This window comes from Leguminivora glycinivorella, chromosome 9 (genome assembly GCF_023078275.1).
Source record: "Leguminivora glycinivorella isolate SPB_JAAS2020 chromosome 9, LegGlyc_1.1, whole genome shotgun sequence".
In the NCBI taxonomy this organism is placed as follows: domain Eukaryota; kingdom Metazoa; phylum Arthropoda; class Insecta; order Lepidoptera; family Tortricidae; genus Leguminivora; species Leguminivora glycinivorella.
The window spans coordinates 2,743,381-2,765,347 of NC_062979.1; the positions used below are offsets into that span (position 1 = coordinate 2,743,381).

The following is a 21,967-nucleotide window of genomic DNA, read 5'->3' on the forward strand; positions in this document are numbered from 1 at the left end:
AGAGAATGTACTCATTCCGTTCTAAGATCTCTTCTCCTACTCTTCTTACTTCGCTTAAACCAATTATGTGGCATTTAATATTTTCAGCAGCTAGTTCTAGTTGTATTAGTGATTCGTCTGTTCTGAGGGTTCTCACATAAATAATAAATAAATATTATAGGACATTCTTACACAGATTGACTGAGGCCCACGGTAAGCTCAAGAAGGCTTGTGTTGTGGGTACTCAGACAACGATATATATAATATATAAATACTTATAGACATAGAAAACATCCATGACTCAGGAACAAATATCTGTGCTCATTATCATTCATTAACTTTATACCTTACTGTAGAACTAAAATATAGATGGAAAGCACAATATCCTTCCTATGACAGTTGGGTAAATAAAACCTAACCATATGCAAAAAACAACTAAGTTAAAACATTTGAGACACTCAACTATTGTTTATATACAGTGTAACATGTGGCACCAAAAAGATTTTAAACACTCATTTCTGTGGGCAAATGAAAGAAAAAAAAAGTTACTCTCGGCAAAACAGTTTTTTGTTTTTTTTTCGGATGTATGTATTAAATAGGCTACTTGCCTCCTAGTAAAATCAGCTTCTTTTTAAGAACTGTCAAAACGAATTTGAACAACTTGCTAATATGGAATTTATATGAAATCGAATTGAGTGATGTCACAGTCAACTTATTTACTTTATATATTTCTACTTGAATTATTAAATATAAATTTGATCAAAAATAACTTCTGTCCATGTTTTTTCTTATAATTATCTGATGCTTTATTTCGTGGATGGTATAAAATATTTTATTTCAACTACAGTCAAGTTCCCTATTATTTGGTATCCTCAAGTTACACTCAGTATGCTTGTACACAGTATTGGTTGCTCTTCCACTCAAACATATAAAGAATGTTCACTGTTTACTGCGCCAAATCATATATTTTTAGTTTCAGCCCCCCCCTCAAAAAAGTCTAGATCTGGCGCTAGCCTAGTTTCCTAATGAAGTAATTATCTATCGACTGTTTAGGGCCATGTTATGGGTTTCCTGTTCTTCTTCGGTGATGGACTATCGGTCGCAGGTGTATCCTGTGAAACAATAGAAGGGTGAATTAAATTTATGCAAGAAAAAAGTTAATTTCAACTTGATAACTGATAAGACACCTACAACTGACGTATAGCAAGACATGCCATCATTTTAAATTAATTTTAAATTGTGAAAATAACCCAAGAATGCCCATTCCTAGTGTGTAAAATAATTCATAATATTCGACGACAACAATGTATAGGGTACAATCTGCAATTTTTTTTTTCCAGAAAATTGCACCTTGGGTACCAACGTACAAGGTGCTATCTGCTATAAGAAAAAAGATCTGCGCAGATTGCGCCTTGTACGTTGTTGTCGTCGAATTATGTTAATGATTAAGTGTCAATTTTATTTCAATAATAATACATTTTTATGAATCATAGTAACTTTGTACTTTTGTTGAATTCATATTATTTATTGTAATTTTTGACATGTAAAAGTGCTCTTGTGGTCTACTTGCTGAATAAATGTTATTGATTTTGACATTGGGTAAATTATTGAGCAGTAAACCTTTGTTGTTCTTGTCACAAATTAACATGAAATTGGACTGTTAATATGTGCCCTCAGGCCATACTTTTAAATTACATATGAGGGAATTGGTTTAATACTTTTAACTTCAACATGTATAAGTCACTAAGAGTGAATAGGATGTAATACTGAGAGCAGGGATCGGAACCCGTTCCCAAATACCATTTGATATCGTTCTTAAACCGTTACCAATAAATTTTGTTCAATGGGAACAAAATAATTTCGGTTACGGTTCTTATATCGTTCCCTAAAAGAACGATTCATTATAAATTTTGTTCAGTGGGAACAAAATAATTTCGGTTTCGGTTCTTATTTCGTTCCCTCAAAGAACGGTTCCTTACAGTAACGTTTAAATGAACGAACAGAATTTTAGCGTTCCTAAAACCAATATTATTTCGTTCCGAGCCGCGCGGGAGTAGGTATAGCGACTGTAGCGAGCGCCAGAGCCGAGCGTTTTCGCCGACGCACGAGCCGCCTTTCGCTGTCTCTTTTTCACACGAAGTTCATTTATATTTCTGTTTCGGTTAGCCGGCCGGCCGCGGCCGGCAATGAAGGTGAAGGTAGGTTGTTTGTTTTGTTTACTTCATTTACTTGAGTTGCAACTTTCGGCGTATAAACAGTGAACGTGCAGTGTAGTTGGGGAGTTTATTGCAAAACCTAAAATTTTTTGACCAAAGCATGAAACTTGGCACAGTTGTTCCTTATATCAAAATAAGCCGATTAAGATCGGGAGCCTTCGAGAGCCTCCCCTGGGGCCCGGGAGGGGGTCAAAGTACCGCTTCACCCGGCTTGGTTTGAAAAATTCTAACTTACCCCGTTTAGTTAATAGGTCATGTTTGGTATCGTTTTCGAGTAAATCAATAACGTAGAATTCGTTTTAAGTACTAAAATTATAATTTAATGGTAAATAAAATAAAATAAAAAAAATGAAATTTTCATCCATGATTTACAAATTCAAGTCATCATAAATGACAAACTGTTTGCTTTTTCTATAAATAAAAAATATGATATGAAAGCTTATTTAATATAGATTATAAAAAAATATAACTTTTATCCACATTTACAAACGTTAAGTTCCACAAAAAAATTACTTTAAGACGCGCGGCGTCGGGACGCCGCGAGCGTAATTTTAAAATGCCTCTATTTTAAAAACTCTATTAGACCCCGTTTAGCTATTAGGTCATGTTTGATATAGTTTTCGAGTAAATTAATAACAAAGAATTTATTTTTGGTACTATAATTATAATTTAATGGTAAATAAATTAAAAAAAATATTCATTTATGATTTGCAAACTCAAGTCAACAAAAATGTCAACTGTTTGCTTTTTCTTTAAATAAAAAATATGATGTAAAAGCCTATGCGTATGTCACCAAACACCAAGACAAGTTTGGTGGAAACTTTCTTCACGAACTGCTTGGTGTCTGATGACCATGGTCCAAATGTTTCAAATGCAATTGCCGCAAATATGTAGTTGTTTTTTAAAAATGCATATTTGCGCGTTTAAACTGGGCGTTTTGCAGCAGCAGTCCCTGGTTTCTGGGCCGAGCGTTAGACGTTGGACGGAGCCAAGGTATCCACACAGGTCACGCCCCACGCCAAGGGTCGTCCCAGAAACCAAGGCAAAAGCGAGCAACCATCAGGCCGCTTACCGTCTGCTGCTGACAAGCCGACAGGTTCGAGGGTTGTCGGTATGTTCGATGTGCCGAGAGCCTTGCGGATTAAATCGTTAAGTGCAGCGTGTCACAAAATTCGGCCAGCACCAGACTGGCAGTGGAGTCCGTGGTGTCCTAATGCGTCGGCAACAAGGGTGTGGTTGGCATGTCTTTAGCCCCAGTCTTAGACAAATGGCAGTATATGATGAAGTAAGGCAGCCTCGGAAGGAGGTATGTTCTCCAAGTGTCGATCTTTTCTAGTAAAGAGGTTCTTCCGGCACTCATTCACTGTTGCGTAAGGACCCTTGATCTGAAACAATATGTGCATTGTCATTTTATTTAAACAGATTCTGCAACTATCAAATTACAACATTTTGGTGGATCACGTACCTAACCTTCACTATTACACACTTACCTATCATACAAAATAATTACAAAATTTAGTAGAATCTGATTAGCCTATCTATGATATTGCTCCATCTCGTAATAGTTTGAAGCCTTGGGTGGCCATGTTTCTCCCTTGTTGATCGTTTCAAGCTGCGTTTATCGTACCTATCCCATACTATGTCTAATCTAGAAACTTTTTCTTTTGGCTTTGTAGCTTAGCCAGGCCACCCAAGGTGTCAAACTATTACAAGATGGAGCAATATCAGAGGCAAATCAGATTCTACTAAAGTTTGTAATAATTTTGGGCATATAATTAACCGGGCAACTATAATATTAAACGGGAAGTTATTTTTGAGGCCCCATTTTAGTCGCCAAACTATTATTTTTGATACCCATTTCTATGGTTATTCAGTCGCCCGGTTAAATACGTGCCATAATTTTGTATGATACGTAACGTAAGTGGGTAATACTGAAGGTTACGTGATCCACCAAAAAGTTGTAATTTGATAGTTGTAGAATCTAAAATGATAATGCACATATTATTTCAGACCAAGTCGTTGCGCAACGGTGAATGAGTAGTCTTTAGGTACCATAAAAGATCGACAATTGGAGAACATACCTCCTTCAGAGGCTGCCTATCAGCATATACTGCGCACAGTGTACCAGGGGCCCATTTCTCGAAGCTACAAGTTACAAGTGGTTTTCAATGTCTAATATGACAAGTTGGAAAGAGACTTCCGCTTGTAACTTGTAACTTTCAGTTTTGAGAAATGGGACTCAGGGCGTTCTTGTTTGGAGTCAGGCGTTGGTGCCACACCAAAATTTGCCAAGTCCGTCTTCTTGGGGATGGAAGGAAGAAGGAGACGAATGGGTACCACACTGGTCAGACAACACTGAAGTGGCCAGTATATGCTTAGAAGTTACAAGATGTTAATGTAAATCAGGTTGCAAAAACCGATGGCACTGCAAAAAGAGGGTAGAGCCCTCTTTATGCAGTTGCATATGTACCCAGCTATGTCTCTGTGAAGGGAATGTATAGTATGAGTAATCTGTCAATTAGGACACCACAAACTAAACTATAAGTGCTAACTTTTCAGTGTTGGATACTCTATGGCAGTTCCGACTCAATTATAAAAAGCTCATTATAATTGACTTTAGTTAACTATAATAATTTCAAAAATAGAACTTCATACAATTTCTATACTAATTTGCAGTACCTGGCAAATTTTCCTGCATCTGAAACACATTTTTTTTTATCTGTCGCGTTGTCGGCCAATCAGAGACGGTTATTACAAACAATTGGTTGCTAGGTAATTCGATGTTGATACAACGGTGAAAGACTCTATTGACTATTGACATTAATTTTAACTTGCATGAATGATGATATTTCCGTCCATTGATGATGAAGATGATGACTCGTAGAAAAAGTATTGTATACAATAGTGATATAATTAAACTTTTCACTCTCGTACCGTACTACACATGGTACTCGACTGAAAAGTTTTGTATTATATCACGATTGTATAAAATACTATTATATAAATTTCTTTCAGTAGGCCTAGCACATGATGGCCGCGGGAGTATGTCGCCGCGAGATAGATGCCACGTCTTCTTCTAACTGTATTAATGACATAAGGACGGGTAGTCTATCTCGCGGCGACATACTCCCGCGGCCATCATGTGCTAGGCCTACAGGATTCACTACAATGAATAAATAACAGGTACAGTCGGTCTTTAGAGTGTGTGGTCCGACCAGAGTGTTGCCGTTGTCGACACCGGAGTCCATAATAATGAATCTTTTTCTATTTATGCATTAACACACCTCTGACACTGGAGATCAAATATATGAAAGAGGCGCGTTCCCCGCACACAGTCTAAGCTCGCGTAGGTGAACGCGTACTATCCTTTGTGAATAGGCTTTAATATCATATTTTTATATTTATAGAAAAAGCAAACCGTTTGACATTTATGGTGACTTGAATTTGTAACTCACAGAAGAAAATTAAAAAAATAATAATTTTTAATTTCATTTAACATTAAATGGTCATTTTAGTACCAAAACTAAATTCTACGTTATTTATTTACTCGAAAACGATACTAAACATGACCTAATAGCTAAACGGGTTCTAATAGAGAGAATAGGCATTTTAAAATTACGCTCGCGGCGTCCCGACGCCGCGCGGCTTAAAGTTTTTTTTATGAAACTTAACGTTAGTAAAGGTGGGTAAAAGTTATATTTTTCATAATCTATATTAAATAGGCTTTCATATCATATTTTTTATTTGTAGAAAAAGCAAACAGTTTGACATTTATGATGACTTGAATTTGTAAATCATAGATGAAAATTTCAAACTTTTTTTATTTTATTTACCATTAAATTATAATTTTAGTACCAAAAATGAATTCTACGTTATTGATTTACTCGAAAACGATACCAAACATGACCTATGAACTAAACGGGGTATGTTAGAATTTTTCAAAGCAAGCCGGGTGAAGCGGTACTTTGACCCCCCCTCCCGAGCCCCAGGGGGGAGGCTCCTGAAGGCTCCCGATCTTAATCGGCTTATTTTGATATAAGGAACAAAACAACTGTGCCAAGTTTCATGCTTTGGTCAAGAAAAAAAGGTTTGGCCTCTTTTTGTCGATAAACGTCCCCACTAAGTGATAGTGTATGCTGGATATTGAAACTATTGAAAGTGATAACGTGAACATAATAACATTAAGATGGGAAGGAAGAAACAGCATAGAATATACACCATGTATATGTATGACGAGGCTACAAAAAAATCAAAATGTTTAATGGAAAACTGTGACATAAACATAAGTTTGTTATTTTTTACTTTGAGCTATTGAGCTAGGTTTGGATAACTTTACATTAATATTAAATAAATAACTTGTCAATGTTAACCTGATAAACATAACAGTCCCAAACTATGTGTACGTTGTACGTAATTTGTGTATGCTTATAGCGTAACTAGCGAATAAGTGTAGGTACATATACAACCTTGGAGGACTACACATTTATTTTATTGTCACCATACCAACTGGTAAAGGCTCTCTTGATTTTCTTTCTTTCTTCTTTCAGAGCTTGTGTATGTTTTTAAAGGTTTCATTTTGTAAGTCTTTCTTCTTCGATGTCAATATTAGAGTTGTGTTTCATTTCATCACTCATCAGGACAGGAATGACACACTTTTATATGAACTAGGTATAATACGTATCGTTTTTAGGGTTCCCTAGTAAACAATAGACGGCCAAGCAAATTTTGTCACTAAAAAGGGCGGCAAATTTTAAAATTGTAGGGCTCACCGGCCAATTGTCTTCATAAAGCCTGTCTACTTAAAGTTTCACGTTAACGGAATCATTAAAGGATTAAGACTATACAGGAGGCAAGCACGAATTCAGATTTTTAGGTCGTTATCGCCGTCGCGCTGACGGGGGCGGAACCCACAGAGAGGCCCTGTATAGTTGTGTGTGCGCGTGGCGCACGCACACAGACGCGTACGCCGGCGGCGCAAGTACTCGCGCTCGAGCCGACCGACCGGCGCCCGCAATCGCTCTCTATCTATTTTTTCGTGTTTTGGACTTCTGATTTGCGTATAGTTTTGGACTCCGTGAAGTATACTCGTACTGATTTGAATAGAATGCAAATTTGTCATATTTTAGGTATTCTAAATATTATTCCTTACCTTATACATAATGTAATTATCTTAAAAGGAATCATGATACCGAAATAAAGTTATTCGGTATGTAAAAAACTAAAGCCTTTTCGATGTCCCTGCAAGCATATAGCTCTGGAACCCCACTCTGGACGGCCGGTTAAGGCAAACAAGTAGGTTCTTATTATTTAGGATTATACCGTTTGATAACATATGTACGACGCCGACGATATGAAAAATACTAAATGTCGCTCATATGATATGTTATTTTATTTTTATGTAATTTTGACTAAATTTGATTTTAATCAATTCAGATAATCTGATTGAGATAATTATGTGATCTGATTGAGATATTACGTAATACTGATGATATTTACATCGAATATGTCGTATGTTAGACCAGCTTCTCCCTGTTTAGATATCAGATTGCATTGACGAGGTTTTCATTGCCGATTTATTCAAATGCTAAATGCTTCACTGCTACTGTGGATTCAGCGATCCAAAAAGAACATTGGAATTTTCCAAACACCATTCAGCCTTGTTCTTTCTCACTTCCTATCTTTCATGTGCATGAGATCATTTACAAATATTCATGACAAAATAGATTAGTAGTGGTCATTCAAGGAGTAAGGAGTATATTATTAATATTAATCGCTTTAATAACGTAAATGTATCAATTTTATCTTAAAATTCAACGTTTTTCACATGATTTTCTTAAATAATGCAATGGTATTTTTGTCTTAAACAATATTCGAATTATTCGTTTTATCCGAATTTCAACTTACAAAAAATCCGAATTTCAACTTACAAAAAATCCGGATTTTAAAATTGGCGGATATCCGGATAAAATGAATATCCGGATTGCAAGCCCTAGTAGAACTGGAACTAATTAAGTACTATGGACAGGGACCTTTATTCTGAGAACGTCATAATTACTATTAGCAAGGATGATTCATATAGGATTGATAATGTTCATACTAAGAATCTTACCTGAATTTTTTAGCGCCACCTATTAAATAGTATCATAACTACACTGATGATGCTTACAAATATCTTTTCTAGGGTTCCGTAGTCAACTAGGAACCCTTATCGCCATGTCTGTCTGTCCGTCCGTCCGTCCGCGGATAATCTCAGTGACCGTTAGCACTAGAAAGCTGAAATTTGGTGTCAATATGTATATCAATCACGCCAACAAAGTGCAAAAATAAAAAGTGGTAAAAAATATTTTATTAGGGTGCCCCTACACGTAAAGTGGGGAGAGATTTTTTTTTTATTTCAACCCTGACGTGATATACCTATTGTTAGATAGGTATTAAAAAATGAATAGGGGTTTACTACTAACATTTTTTGATATTGTTAATTTTTTCGGAAATAATCGCTCGGAAATGTATGGGACATTTCAGGGGTAAACTTTTTTGTATGGGCTTTGTCAGTCCCGGTATATATCGTCCTTGCTATTAGGCAACTACTGAAATAATATTTGTGTGCTCTAATTCAATGTGCACCTCTAACGACTCTTACGCAGTGGCCATTGAGGCCAATCAATTAAAGGTGAGGAAACAGTCTCAGCTGTTGCCATTAGATTTCGTGAAAATAACATTGATCGCGTTGGATATGGTAAGTATGATTAAGAAACTAAAGCCTGACCAGAAATATATAACTATTGTCAAGAGTGCGCTGTTATTCTGATGTATGGAGTGACAGTTCAGTATAGTATGATGATTATGAAGAAAATAGTTTTAATGAAATTCCGCTACATGGCGCGTAGTCATATATTTCTGGTCAGGCTTTACATGTGTATAAAATAAAACAAAACTTATGAATCTTATGATATAATCTTTCCAGTAATTGCCTATATGTTTCCAGTAATTGCCACAAAAAAATTGTTAAAGTTAATGGTATTCCCAGTAGTTACTAGGAGTAAAAGCTGGGAAAATAACATTGTAGTTACCACTGGTAACAACTTAGTGGTAACTCTAACTAGTGGAATAACCCTTATTTTATAACGATATTTCACTAACGAATGTACCAAAATATGATTGACTTTTACACTGAAGCTATAATTATGATAGAGTACACATAATCTTGATACACATTTAATAATATTTTTCTATTGTATTTTCGAGATCTTCTAAACAAGCCAGTAAATTCTCTTCGGGAACTTGTTCTAACTTTTTTCTTATAACGACTGCAACTATATTACGCTTGCATGAATAAGGGCACATCGCGTCCGGTTCCGGTTCACTATAAATAGTATAAATGGATTGCATGGGTTGTGCTCTCTCAAGGACTGCATCTTGGTCCTTAAAAACATTTAAAAACATATCACTATTACAAATTCACACAGATTAAGTAACACACATATTTATACAAATTAGTGCAGATTATATTTTATACAGCTTTCTCACACTATAAGCACTTACATCCACCTCAAGGTCATCAGAATAGCTTGGATATGGGGTAGTTTTTTCTCTATATATATATATATATTTTGAAGACCAGATCTTCATCATCTATGTCAAAGCTTTTATCTGCAATAAAAATATTTTATTTATTTTGCATACTTACATTTCTAGATAATTATTACAATAAGTTACAATCTTTTGAGAATTGGGCCCTTGGTGTATCTACATGGAATACACAACTGTAGTTGGCGAGTGTATTAGTGTCTACACTGTCTACAGACGACCAAACCGACCAAGGTCAACAAGTACGGGATTGTAAGAGCGGGAGAGCTACGTCAACCGGGGTGGCTTTAGGAAAATTTGGGGTTACTTTGATGGTATTTGAACGGCTTTAAAATTAACATCATTCATTATTTACTGAAACTGTTCATGTAACTAGTAGCTTGATAATAGATCAATAAATATTCTTGTAAATCTACCATAGAAAATCGCGAATTTACTTACAGTATGACTTTAAAACTAAATTTTCAAAGTCACCCCTGCGTTTTAAAGCCACCCCGGTTGACCGTATAAGGCTTTCTCATTTTTTATAAATAACAGCGTCCCTAACTGACCTATGTCGGTACGGTCACCTGTAAGTACCTACTTTAGGAGTGACACCGAATAGGGCTTGTAATCCGGATTTCCGCTGATTTTGAAATTCGGATAATTTACACGTTAAAATCCGGATAAAACGAATAATTCGAATATTGTGAATAACAGAAATACCATTACAATTTTTAAGAAACTCATTTGGAAAACAAATTTTAAAGTAAAATTAACACATTTACGATATTAAAGCGATTTATATCAAAAATTACTCCTTGAGTGGCACTACTACCTTATTTTATAAGTAAATAAATAATAAATAAATATTGGGGGACATCTTACATAGATCAACCTAGCCCCAAACTAAGCAAAGCTTGTACTATGTGTGCTAGGCGACGATATAAATACATACTTATATACACAGAAAACATCCATGACTCAGGAACAAATATCTATGCTCATCACACAAATAAATGCCCTTACCGGGATTCGAACCCGGGACCGCGGCTTAGCAGGCAGGGTTTTTTTCATGAATATTTGTGGATAATCTCATGTATATCAGTTTAACTCAATCAATCAAGTGACACTGAGTACCGTATCAAATGCTGCACTTTCATTATTGTTAGCATCCGAATACATTATAAATAAATAAATAAATTGCTAACAGAACTAAAACTGTTCAAATTTTCTGACAAAAAGAAGTCTTCTATGTATCCCGCGGCGGAAGACCTGTTTAGTATTGAACTGCAGAACAAGATGAAGTAGTTAAGCAGATACGCTTTTACATTTTATCCTTTCAAAATAGGTTGCAAGTGTTGCAACACCAAAACTTTTTCGCTGTATACGTAACGTAAGGCCCTCTGGCTAAGAACGTCTACCCGAGAATCACAAGTGTAACTGGAATGGAGTCACGAAGTCATCAAAGATAAAAGGTGAAAATTATTAGAGAGAAAGATCATTCAGCCTTGTTATTTAACAAAGCTAAATGGTGTTTGTAATATGTCATAGTTCTTTTTGCATTTGAATAAATCGGCAATGAAAACCTCGTAAATGCAATCTGATATCTAAACAAGGAGTAGGTCTAACAAGGTAATATTCGATCTAAACGATCACAACATGACGTTTTGCCTCATATGGCAATCAGATTATGTCTCTAGCATTAAAATTCATTAATATCAAATATTAGTCAAAATTACATAAAAATAAAATCATATATCTTATGAGCAACTGAAGTCATTTCATAAAAAAGGCAAGAATGAAATAACTAAGTAACCTAACCTAACATTAAGGTTACGAACAACAGCTGAAGCCTGATTATAAAATAACAATTTCCTACGGCGTTTTTTTCGTATCGTAGTACATAATTATGTTACTAAATATGAGATTTATTAAATAAAATAAAAAATATTCGAAATATCCGTTTTATCCGAATATCCGAATTTTCAAATATCGAGTCGAATCATCCGGATTTCGAATTGGACGGATAATTGCAAGCCCTAACACCGAACCACTGGGCAGAGTTTCAGTATTTAGGTTTATGAAGGTTTAGTATAGGTAAGTAAGTTTTACTCAGTGGCTCATTCTGTGCATCGATCAAGTCATAAATATCATCATTAGTGCCCCTTTCACTCGCAGCAGTATAAGAACATTGAATGAATTGGGATTCTTCGAGTTCTGGGACACGGGAGTCTTGAATACTAAAAACAATTTATTTTTGTGACTAATTGCACATTGTCTTATCTTTAATTGTGACGTTTTTAGACTAAAGGTCCATTGTTGATAGTAGCTGATGTAATTTCTATGGTAATTGACAGTACCAACAATGAGAGTCTTTTTAATTTAAAACGTCACAATTAATGGGAAAGTAGTGTATATTACACACACACACACACACGCACGCACGCACACACACATTATATATATATATATATATATATATATATATATATATATATATATATATATATATATATATATATATATATATGCTGTAGAAATGTAGTCTGGCTGTGAGCGTTTGTGCATTCAACTACGCACACAGATGAGATGACCGTACCAAGGTCAAATAAGGACGCTGCTATTTGTTAGAAATGTTAGAATGAGAAAGTTATTTAACTCTCACGCTCTTGCTAATAGCGGCGTCGCGTCCTTATTTGACCTTGAAAGGTACGGCCATTGCAACAGAACCGCTTTGCTCGGAAGTCCATCTCACAAAAGTGCTTACAGATGGGATGACCGTACCAAACCAAGGTCAAATAAGGACGCTGATGTTTGTTAGAATGAGAAAGTTATTCAGCTCTCTCGCTCTTGCTAATAGCGGCGTCGCGTCCTTATTTGACCTTGGACTGTACTATTGCCTGTAAATAAATAAATACTTAAGCGTCGTGACATTACTTAACTTTTAAAATCGGTAAAATTGAAAGCACTTAATTAAAAAAAAACATACTTACTTCATTGTGGTTGTGGTGCAGAATGTTTTCGACGTATTAAGCTAGGAACACACTACGCGGACGTCCGTCGTAAATCGACCGCGGACGGGAATCTGGACAATGGAAATACACATAACCGTGCAAACTATCGGTCGACGGACGCGGACGTGGCCTTGAGCGCACGGACGTCCGATCGAAATCTGGCTCTCTGGATGTTTTGTTCCGTGCACACTGATAGGTCGCGGTCGCGGTCGTTTTACGACGGACGTCCGCGTAGTATGTTCCTAGCTTTAGTTTCGTTCGACGCCACGTTTACTCACCGCTAGTCTCAAATCAAACAAGTTACTAAAGTGATGACCGTGGCCGACACCGCTTGCGCATGGTTCCCCCCCCACTGTTCGTTCAAATTCTTGGAAATAGAAAAACCGAAATAATTTCGTTCCTGCGAACTGTTCTTTAAAGAACGTATCATTTAATTCCGTTCCCGCGAACTGTTCTTTAAAGAACGTATCATTTAATTCTGTTCTTCGGAACAGTTCTCACTCATAAACGTTCGTTCACTGAACGAAAAAGAATACCGGTTAATGGAACCAGAAACGCTAAAATAAAGTTCTCGGGTCAACGTACGGAACCGTTCCGAAAAAAATACCGGTATCCGATCCCTGACTGAGAGCAACCGAAATTAAGCCTTGGCCTCTAATGAGATTGCACTCTTGAATAAGATATAAGTATGAAATTAAATTTACTTACAGAGTCTACAGACATTTTCCTTTTTAAATAAACATCCTTTTCCTTATTTTCTAATTTGATTCTTTTCATATGCCCACTTAATAAGTCAGGCGGTGGTTTGAGTCTTTCCAAGTTATCCGAGTGCACAGATTTCCTTGTGTTAAAGGCTGTATTTAGAGATACTGTATGTGGTGCCGGCGGACTGACAGGTCGCGCTTTATTCAACACCTTTCCTCTTCCTGAGTCTCTATATCTTCTCTGGCCATGGGGCACACAATACTGGTGAAAAATGTGTAACAACTCATCTCTTGCCATATTTTGAAGGTTCGGGATTCTCAAATGTCGCTAGAAATGAAAAATAGATGTTTATTTACACAAAAGAAATATCGAATGCGCAGTAACTGTAAACAAAACTAGTAGTAAACTTCACTGAAGGTTACCTCGTGAAGTACGTATATTAATTGCTCGTTTGTTAATAGTTCGGGATGCAGTAACATTTCACAAGGTACAGCCATATTCAAAATGTCTTATAATTCATCAGAAAATTTAATAAAGCATAATTTTAGTCAATTTCATTTTGGAGGCTTTTCAAATAACCTCAGCTGATAATGACATTCATGACAGCTGGCTTTACCAGGTGTTTATGAAGTTTGTAATGATATAAAGCCCATTTACCCAATAAAAATGAATTTAAAATATAAACTGAGAATATAACAAAAACTATTAAATGAAGAAACAACCAAAGTTAAACGTATGTTTGCCTTACAATTAATTATAAAACTAAATAAAAATGAGATATTTTAAGGAAGATTTGTAATTCCCAATTAATAATTGAACAACACTCTCTGTAAACACTATGTATAGTGTAAAAAACTATTTTCTTAATCACGGTGAAAATTTACATTATTGATTATTTTTGCTAAATATTTTTATCGACAGAATAAATGTACTCAAAATACTTGAATAAATTGGTTCTTATAACAGACAGTTTCATAATCTTAAAAAAAACTTGTATGCAATCTGACAGTTCAAATCTGACAGTGTCTTGTCAGTGTCAGTTTGAACTGTCAGATTGCATACAAGTTTTTTTTAAGATTATGAAAATTAAGACTCGTCTGTGGGGAGGCATAATATAATAAAGGCTTTAAAAGACAAAATAATAAATCATCATTGCTATAGCATAGCCTATCACACAAGTCTAGTTGGCTATGGGTATTTTATTGGTTGGCTATGGTTTCTGTTTTCTGTCAGTTCGATTCAGTGCTGTCATGTGAAGCTTTGATTGTTTGCTTTACTTATTTCTAACGTTTTTATTTTTGACTCTTGGAGAAATTTTAATTATAGATACGTTAAAATTAATTTAAACGTTACATATAATCATAGCTACATGTGTGGCGTTCCTGCATTAACCCCTCTTCTCTCTATCAAAAGTTTTAAATCTTATTTCTATTTTATTTTCGCATAAATAAATCACGCGAATCGTAAATAAATCTCGATGTCTGTTTGTGAATAAAATAAGTGTTTATCAGTGTGCGAGTGAAATATAAGAGCAGTCAAATGTTAATGGTTCCCGCGATAATTTCGATGTTAGAATCGGATCGGGACGTACGCGCGAGGAGGGACTATGTTGTTTATCAGTGCCTTAGCGATCGGGATGGTGACCGGCTTGCAGAATGTTACCACGGACGTTGCGGCGGTCAGTGACGTCACGGGGGCGCCGCGGCGCGAGCTGGCGGCGGAGGCGCCGAAGCCGGCGCCGCCGAGCCAGGTGGACAACGTGACGGTGCAGGATCGGCCGTCGATGTGGGACATGTATTTGAATCCGTGCGGTAAATGGCGGCCGATAAACCACATATTTTTCCAAGTGGCCAATGTATTTTTCCTGCTGTCGTTCCTGGCGCCGCACACGCCGACGGGGCTGGTCTGGCTGCGCGTGGCGCTGGTCCTCGGGTGCACGTTCTCGGGGATCTGGGCGTGGAGCATGGAGTGCTATCTGGACGCTGTGTTGTGGAACAGTGCATTCGTAGCCATAAACTTTGTGTATTTTGCTGTGCACTTCTATTTGATGAGGCCAATCAAGTTTCACAAAGACGTTGAAGAGGTAAGAATCATTCAAGTATTATTTATTAATTTTGAACTAATGTTGAAGCACTCATTTCGCACCTACTTATATGCTGCTGAAGAGTCTAGAAACTGAACCAGTAACCCATCTTGGTTACATGGAAAAAACAAAAATTGAATGAAACTGTTATTTTGCAGTCATAGTCATAATCTAACAATTACAAAAAATTAAATTAAATTTAAACTGTTTATTTCAGTCATTTTTTATAGAATTTTACAAACAAAACTCTTAATCTATTATTTAGATTCTAATTGAGTTAGGTCTAATTGAGATCATGCATTACATTACAGTTTCAAAGTTAGTATTATAATAATATACTTACATTTTAACTACATTTATGTCAATTCAGAGATTAGGTAAATTGTTCAGCAACATACTTTTATATGACTTTACTATTTGCTTATCTGTTCAAGATTGGCTTTTTTAACATCCTAAAATGTTTGTATGGTCTCTAAAAAATGTAATACATTATTTAATTTGTAAATATGGTGAGTCAAATTAATCCCCATCAGCTGTATCATATCTTATCAGAGCATGAGTGTACAAATGTGGTGAATTTACATATTAGTACAGATGCATAATAAATTACAATCAGATAACACAATCTTATCTCTGCTAGACCTTGATTTTTGCAATCTTTGCGTGTACTTCTCTATAATTTAGCATTTGTCAAGGACTGTCTGGAAAATATTGATTTACCTTCATACCATTACAAGAAGCCTATTTTATATCAGAGAGAGCAAGCCTGTTGACAAATGACATAGTGGTTAAATATTGACAGACCTTTTTCCCACCAGTTTATCTTTTTAGTTTTGACCCCCGAGGTGAACTCAGCGCTGCCTTATTTGCTTCATGTCTTTTTTTTCACAAGAATCATATCTCATGAAGTGTGCTTAAAAATGGCCTACCAAAAAATATAAGTATTTACCTACTACTTTCACATCATATCAGTGAAGTGAAAAATGTGACTGCAGAAGGTCAACTCCAAACATCAAATTTCATAAATTAAGGGTATCTTTTTAGGGTTCCGTAGCCAAAATGGCAAAAACGGAACCCTTATAGTTTCGTCATGTCCGTCTGTCCGTCTGTCCGTCTGTCCGTCTGTCCGTCTGTCACAGCCGATTTACTCGGAAACTATAAGTACTACAGTGATGAAATTTGATGGGAATATGTGTTGTATGAACCGCTACAAAATTATGACACTAAATAGTAAAAAAAAAGAATTGGGGGTGGGGCCCCCATACATGTAACTGAGGGATGAAAATTTTTTTTTCGATGTACATACCCGTGTGGGGTATCAATGGAAAGGTCTTTTAAAATGATATAAAGTTTTCTAAAAAACATTTTTCTTAAAGTGAACGGTTTTTGAGATATCAGCTCTCAAAGTCGTAAAAAGTATGTCCCCCCCCCTCTATTTTTATAACTACGGGGTATAAAATTCTAAAAAAAATAGAGGTGATGCATGCTAATTAACTCTTTCAACGATTTTTGGTTTGATCAAAGTATCTCTTATAGTTTTTGAGATAGGTTGATTTAACTGTAATTTTGGTTTGCTGCTACGGAACCCTTTGTGCGCGAGCCCGACTCGCACTTGGCCGGTTTTTTATTACTCTAATTACACCTTATTTGGAGTCACAGATAAGGGACCGTCAACACTCAAGAGACGCATGTCCGCCGACGCGGAACGGACGTCAGCGCCACGCCGCCTGAATGTAATTTAAAAAACGTCTCCTCAGTACATTTTGTATAGGAAAGACGTAAGACGCGCCCCCAGGCGGCGCGGCGCGCGCCAAGCGAGGCGTCGCCTGGAGCGCGCCAAGCAACGTCCCTTGCGCTTCCTTCCTTGAGTGTGGACGGGACGGTCCCTAAGGTGTCAGGAAATTGTGAACTTCAGTTATAGATAACAGAGAAAGGTATCAAAGGTCACTGCTCTATGCTCTTATCTATACTCATACGTCATTTAAGGCCTGATTCGTAACGGATTTGTCAAATTCAGAGTGCTTTTTCTTGTATAATTTCTAGCTTACTTTATATATACATTACACCATTCAAATTGCCAGATTCACAAAATTATTATGTTAGAATCATGTTTAAAAGCAATTCTCAACTATTTAAAAATATTTTAAGCGGGTTACTCACGTATTAAGTCGATATGGCGTTCGACATATAGTTAAAATTGAGTTGAGTTGTTTTATAGTTAAAATTCTCAACTAACTAGATAGATAAAATTAAAGTGATCGCTGAAAATAATTCGGCGACAAATTGCTGTCAAAAACTTGATTCCTGTTGACGAAACTTGCATTTAAATCATTTTCAACACTACCAGGCAACCAACATTATACCTTATCTGAAAGGCAATTTCTTTACGATTCCTATGAAACAATGATAATGTAGATGAGTCTCCAAATATCCACTTTACTAGGAATTCAGTCGATGCACTGTCCGTTACTAAGCATTTAAAGCAAAGTAACCACTTTTCGATAAAAAATCTACAACAAAAACTGCTGAACGAAGCTGTTCGCAGATTTTATTTAATAATATGATCTTTCAACTTTATTCTGACAATAGCTGGATATCATCCACCACAACTATGAAGCCAGCAGCCTGCTAAAGCCAACGCTCTTCAAATCGGGTAAAAAACTTAATTTAACGAAGTCTCATAGTATTCACCTATTAACCGGAATAGGATGGAGTGTCTAAGAAATTCATTCATTTAAATGACACCAACCATAAGCCACCAAAATATTTAAAAAAAGATAGTCCTATATAGGACTAAAACTAAGAATGTGTCGAAAAACACTGTCGGATGTACGATGGAGGGCATACAACAAAACTTACAATATGAGCGAGGAGAAATGGAGAATGATGAATTTACTAATAAATAATAAATTTTAAATACATTTTAAACACATTATAGAAAAACATACTTTAATTCGGCCGGCTCTGGTACCGTTAAAACAGTTTTGAATTTGACAAATCCGTTACGAGTCAGGCCTTACTTCGCCAATTGTTTATATCCATTGCATGCTAAATTACCTTACGCGCAATGATTGCCCATATACAACTTGTAGAGTACATACTATGTCATGTTTGTGAGCACGATTTGCCGAGACTCGCGTAGTTATGAAGCTGTTTTTGCCAAACAATAAAACCATGTGCCAAACCAACTGACATTTCACCGTATCTACGTGATTAGAGAAATGTCGATTGGTAGTCTTAAAATAGATCAGATTTGGTATAACATTTATTGCCCAACTGAACAAACCATTTAAATCATTCAGTTTAGACCCATGTGTGCATAAACGGCGACGTATACTGTCCTTAGCCGAGCACAGTAGACGCAAACTAGAGAAGCTAAATCTTCCTGAAACTGATTTTATAATAGTAGGTAATACATTACGATACAAGTGCGCGGAAAAGAGGAAGTTCACACGAGTAACGAATTTCCTCTTCACTTCGTGTATACGACGTTTTTCAGTACATGCCCTTGGAAGTTTCGAAATGTCATGTGAAAACGCATATTTGAGTTTTCGAATGTTTCCACTTTATACGAACAATGCCGTACATACAAAATAATGAAATGAAATGAAATGAAAAAAAAATTATTTCAGGCGTGATCCCATAAATTTGTTAGTAAACTTAAACAACTATCCCTACTCTATATTAGTCACAATAATAACAAAAATAAATTAAATTAAATTAAAACATAAACATAAATATAAACATAATAATACAATAGACATTTTAAAGAAAAATATCTCCGTGAAAACACAACATTATTCAACCCTATTGCCCAATAGAGCACTTCCACAAACCCACTTCACTTTATCTCCAACTCCAATACGCCTGCTCTCGACATCGGCATAGAGCTACGCCTCCAGAATGAATTATGTTTTCGGTAAATGATCAAACTACGAGCTATACTCTTAAAGCACGGATGCGCGTTTTGATAGCTGATTGCGCTCTTATCGTCATATCAAAACATAGCAGTCATACAAACATAGCAGTAATACCATGCTCCAACTTTGACTACCCTTCCTAACATTACCTGGCCTCTGGGGTGCATGACTGGGTTGGTAATAGAAAACATTGACGAAATTTGATTTGATCAACTTTAACCACAGCTAAGACCATTTATTTCTTTTTCTAGTTTCACGTTGGTTACGATTTTATCCACTTCACTCCATCTCCAATACATCTGTTGACGATTCAAATGTTTTCGGAAAGCGATAGACGGAGCACGTGCTCTTGTGTGGAGCGAGTTAATGGCGGATTAGGTATTCAATAACAGCGCTCGATCTAGATTTACGTCCGCTCGGGGAAAGCTGAAAGTGAATTGGGAAACAGGAGATCACCTGTGACCATCTTTTTGAATTCGTTTCTGCTACAGACAGCAGTTTATCTCCGAGGATCAATCCTCTCACGACCATCCACGTTCTTTGGCCTATTTGCTGGTTGAGCATAATTTTTAATGAAGAAAGTATCGTGCCATCGTGTCGTAAGACTGGAGACGACCTAGTTCCAACAAGGCCTAGATTTTACGGGATGGAAAACGTATTTAACTTCAATCTGTAAGATGGAACCGAGAAGTGTTTGTTACTTTACGCTGAGAAAAAGTACAATTTATTAAGACTTCTTAGCGTAAAACAAAGCTCAGCGATTTGTACACACTTTTGCATTTGCATCAATCTTTATTTAATAACCATGCCACGTGCCACGATTATAATAAACTTCTACACCGCCTTAAAAATCGGCTAAAAGGATCGTTGGAGGAATATAAATGAAAATGTATGCAACAAATTGCAGCAATTTTAAAAAGACATAAAAAAATATTACGTTCCAAACCAAGACCTTATACTATACCTCTCCCCGATCAAATAAAGGAACGGTCGAGTGAAGCCTACATTGCGTGAAGGAAACTACTCGTGGTGGGCAACTAAAGTAACTTTTTACTGGAGTTTGTAAGAGATGTCGCCGAGGCGGTAAAAGTTAGGCTGCCCTTTGAGAATAAACCGATGCTGCCACTTTCGTCTCATAAATTTCTTTGTATGATTTCTGTGAGAACCTTCGATGGTGATGTTTAGGTATTGGGAGATTAGAAATTTTCATGTTTTTGTAAATATTATGAAATTTAACAGTAATCAATTAATCGATGGAATCAGGCGTTACTTTGCGGAAATCCATGTTAATCGTAAACTAGAACTTTCCTTTGCTAATCCGCGAATCGATAACGTGCAAGTCAATCAGTGCTAACCTGTTATAATTACTTGCGTATTTTTTACATGCAATTAATTTTCCCACCCTCCCACCGCAAAAATAAAAATAAATACGCAAATAAATATAACAACCCACCACCAAAAATACAAAACTCGACACGTGTTTCGCCTCTCTACGAGGCATCCTCAGGAGCTGATGTTGACGGTCCGAAGTCCCGCAACTGACTGATCGTCCCCAGAATGGTCGGCCATATTTATACTTTGTCCACCCCCCTACCAAGCAAGTTAGATGGAAAAATTCGTAATAACGGCGATGACGCAACATTCAACTGCTCATTAAGGATTAACCCCTATTGTTGTACCTAATTATCTCCAACTGTTCTAGAACCCCCAAACGCAGCCCTTTCTCACATACATGTAAAACATCAAAAGAATGATTCTCTGATACAGTATGGTCACTCTCTATCAAATGCTTTGCAAAATTGGATCTCTCTGGATGGTTGTGCCTGTATGATGCCATATGCTCCTTATACCTAGTAGTGAAATTGCGGCCCGTTTGGCCCACGTACACTTTGTTACAAACATCACAGCTCAACTTATAAACCCCAGATTTTTTCCCTTTCTCGATCCTATCTTTGCCGTTACAAAGCTTGGAGTGCAAAGTGTTATTTGTCCTAAAGGCCACAGGAATGCCGTTTGACTTCAAAATCTTATAAATGTCCTCTGACACTTTGCCAACATAAGTAATGCTCGCTTGACACCTCTTAACCGGTTCAGAAGGACGTGCCGCATACAACATATTGTTAACCATAACCATTCGCTTCTTTCTGATGATGCCATCAACGATTGATTTATCATAACCGTTCGAAACTGCCAAGTGGTAAATATTGTCCAATTCGGCAATTCGGCGGTATTCGGGGGGGTCTCTCATTTAAGTTGCATAATCTCGAGTTTGATATCCTAGACCAAAAGGCGAGATACTTTGCTTCTGAACTTGCACATGAGATGTATACTACTCAGCTAAACAAATTGCGTAGGTTAACGGAGTCGAGTTCGAGTTCGTTTTTGAGGGGGAGGGAAACGGAACCAACACCTCACCATGACTTCCATCCTCGTGTGAAAAATTTAACTGATGTGGAGTTTTCGGAGAATGAAGTAGAGCTT

The 21,967-nt window shown here is 36.5% G+C and overlaps 2 protein-coding genes across 3 annotated transcripts in view; one reads left to right on the top strand and one right to left on the bottom strand.

Annotated features, from left to right (window-relative positions):
- Nucleotides 1-758: 758 nt before the first annotated feature.
- Nucleotides 759-14,056, bottom strand: LOC125229634 (ashwin-like). The gene is made up of 3 exons (XM_048134515.1): nt 13,906-14,056; nt 13,487-13,810; nt 759-1,091 (listed from the first exon to the last, which is right to left on the bottom strand). Exons 1-3 carry the CDS (start codon nt 13,978-13,980, stop codon nt 1,029-1,031), a joined length of 462 nt encoding a protein of 153 aa, XP_047990472.1. The 5' UTR covers nt 13,981-14,056; the 3' UTR covers nt 759-1,028.
- Nucleotides 14,057-14,729: 673 nt separating this feature from the next.
- The window catches only part of LOC125229302 (blood vessel epicardial substance-like), an 89,608-nt gene continuing 82,370 nt past the window's right edge, over nt 14,730-21,967 (top strand). For both annotated transcript variants that reach the window (XM_048134103.1, XM_048134104.1), the window contains exon 1: nt 14,730-15,566. In XM_048134103.1, the coding sequence (XP_047990060.1) occupies nt 15,090-15,566 (477 nt within the window). In that variant the 5' untranslated portion in view covers nt 14,730-15,089. The remainder of the gene's footprint in view (nt 15,567-21,967) is intronic.

Bases quoted from the DNA above. Each gene is read 5' to 3' on its own strand.
- LOC125229634 (XM_048134515.1), bottom strand. From the start codon at position 13,980: ATGGCTGTACCTTGTGAAATGTTACTGCATCCCGAACTATTAACAAAC. The intron at 13,811-13,905 runs GTAACCTTCAGT...TTTCATTTCTAG, and splicing joins TAATATACGTACTTCACGAG to CGACATTTGAGAATCCCGAA. The intron at 1,092-13,486 runs GTAAGTAAATTT...ATTGTTTCACAG, and splicing joins GGAAAATGTCTGTAGACTCT to GATACACCTGCGACCGATAG.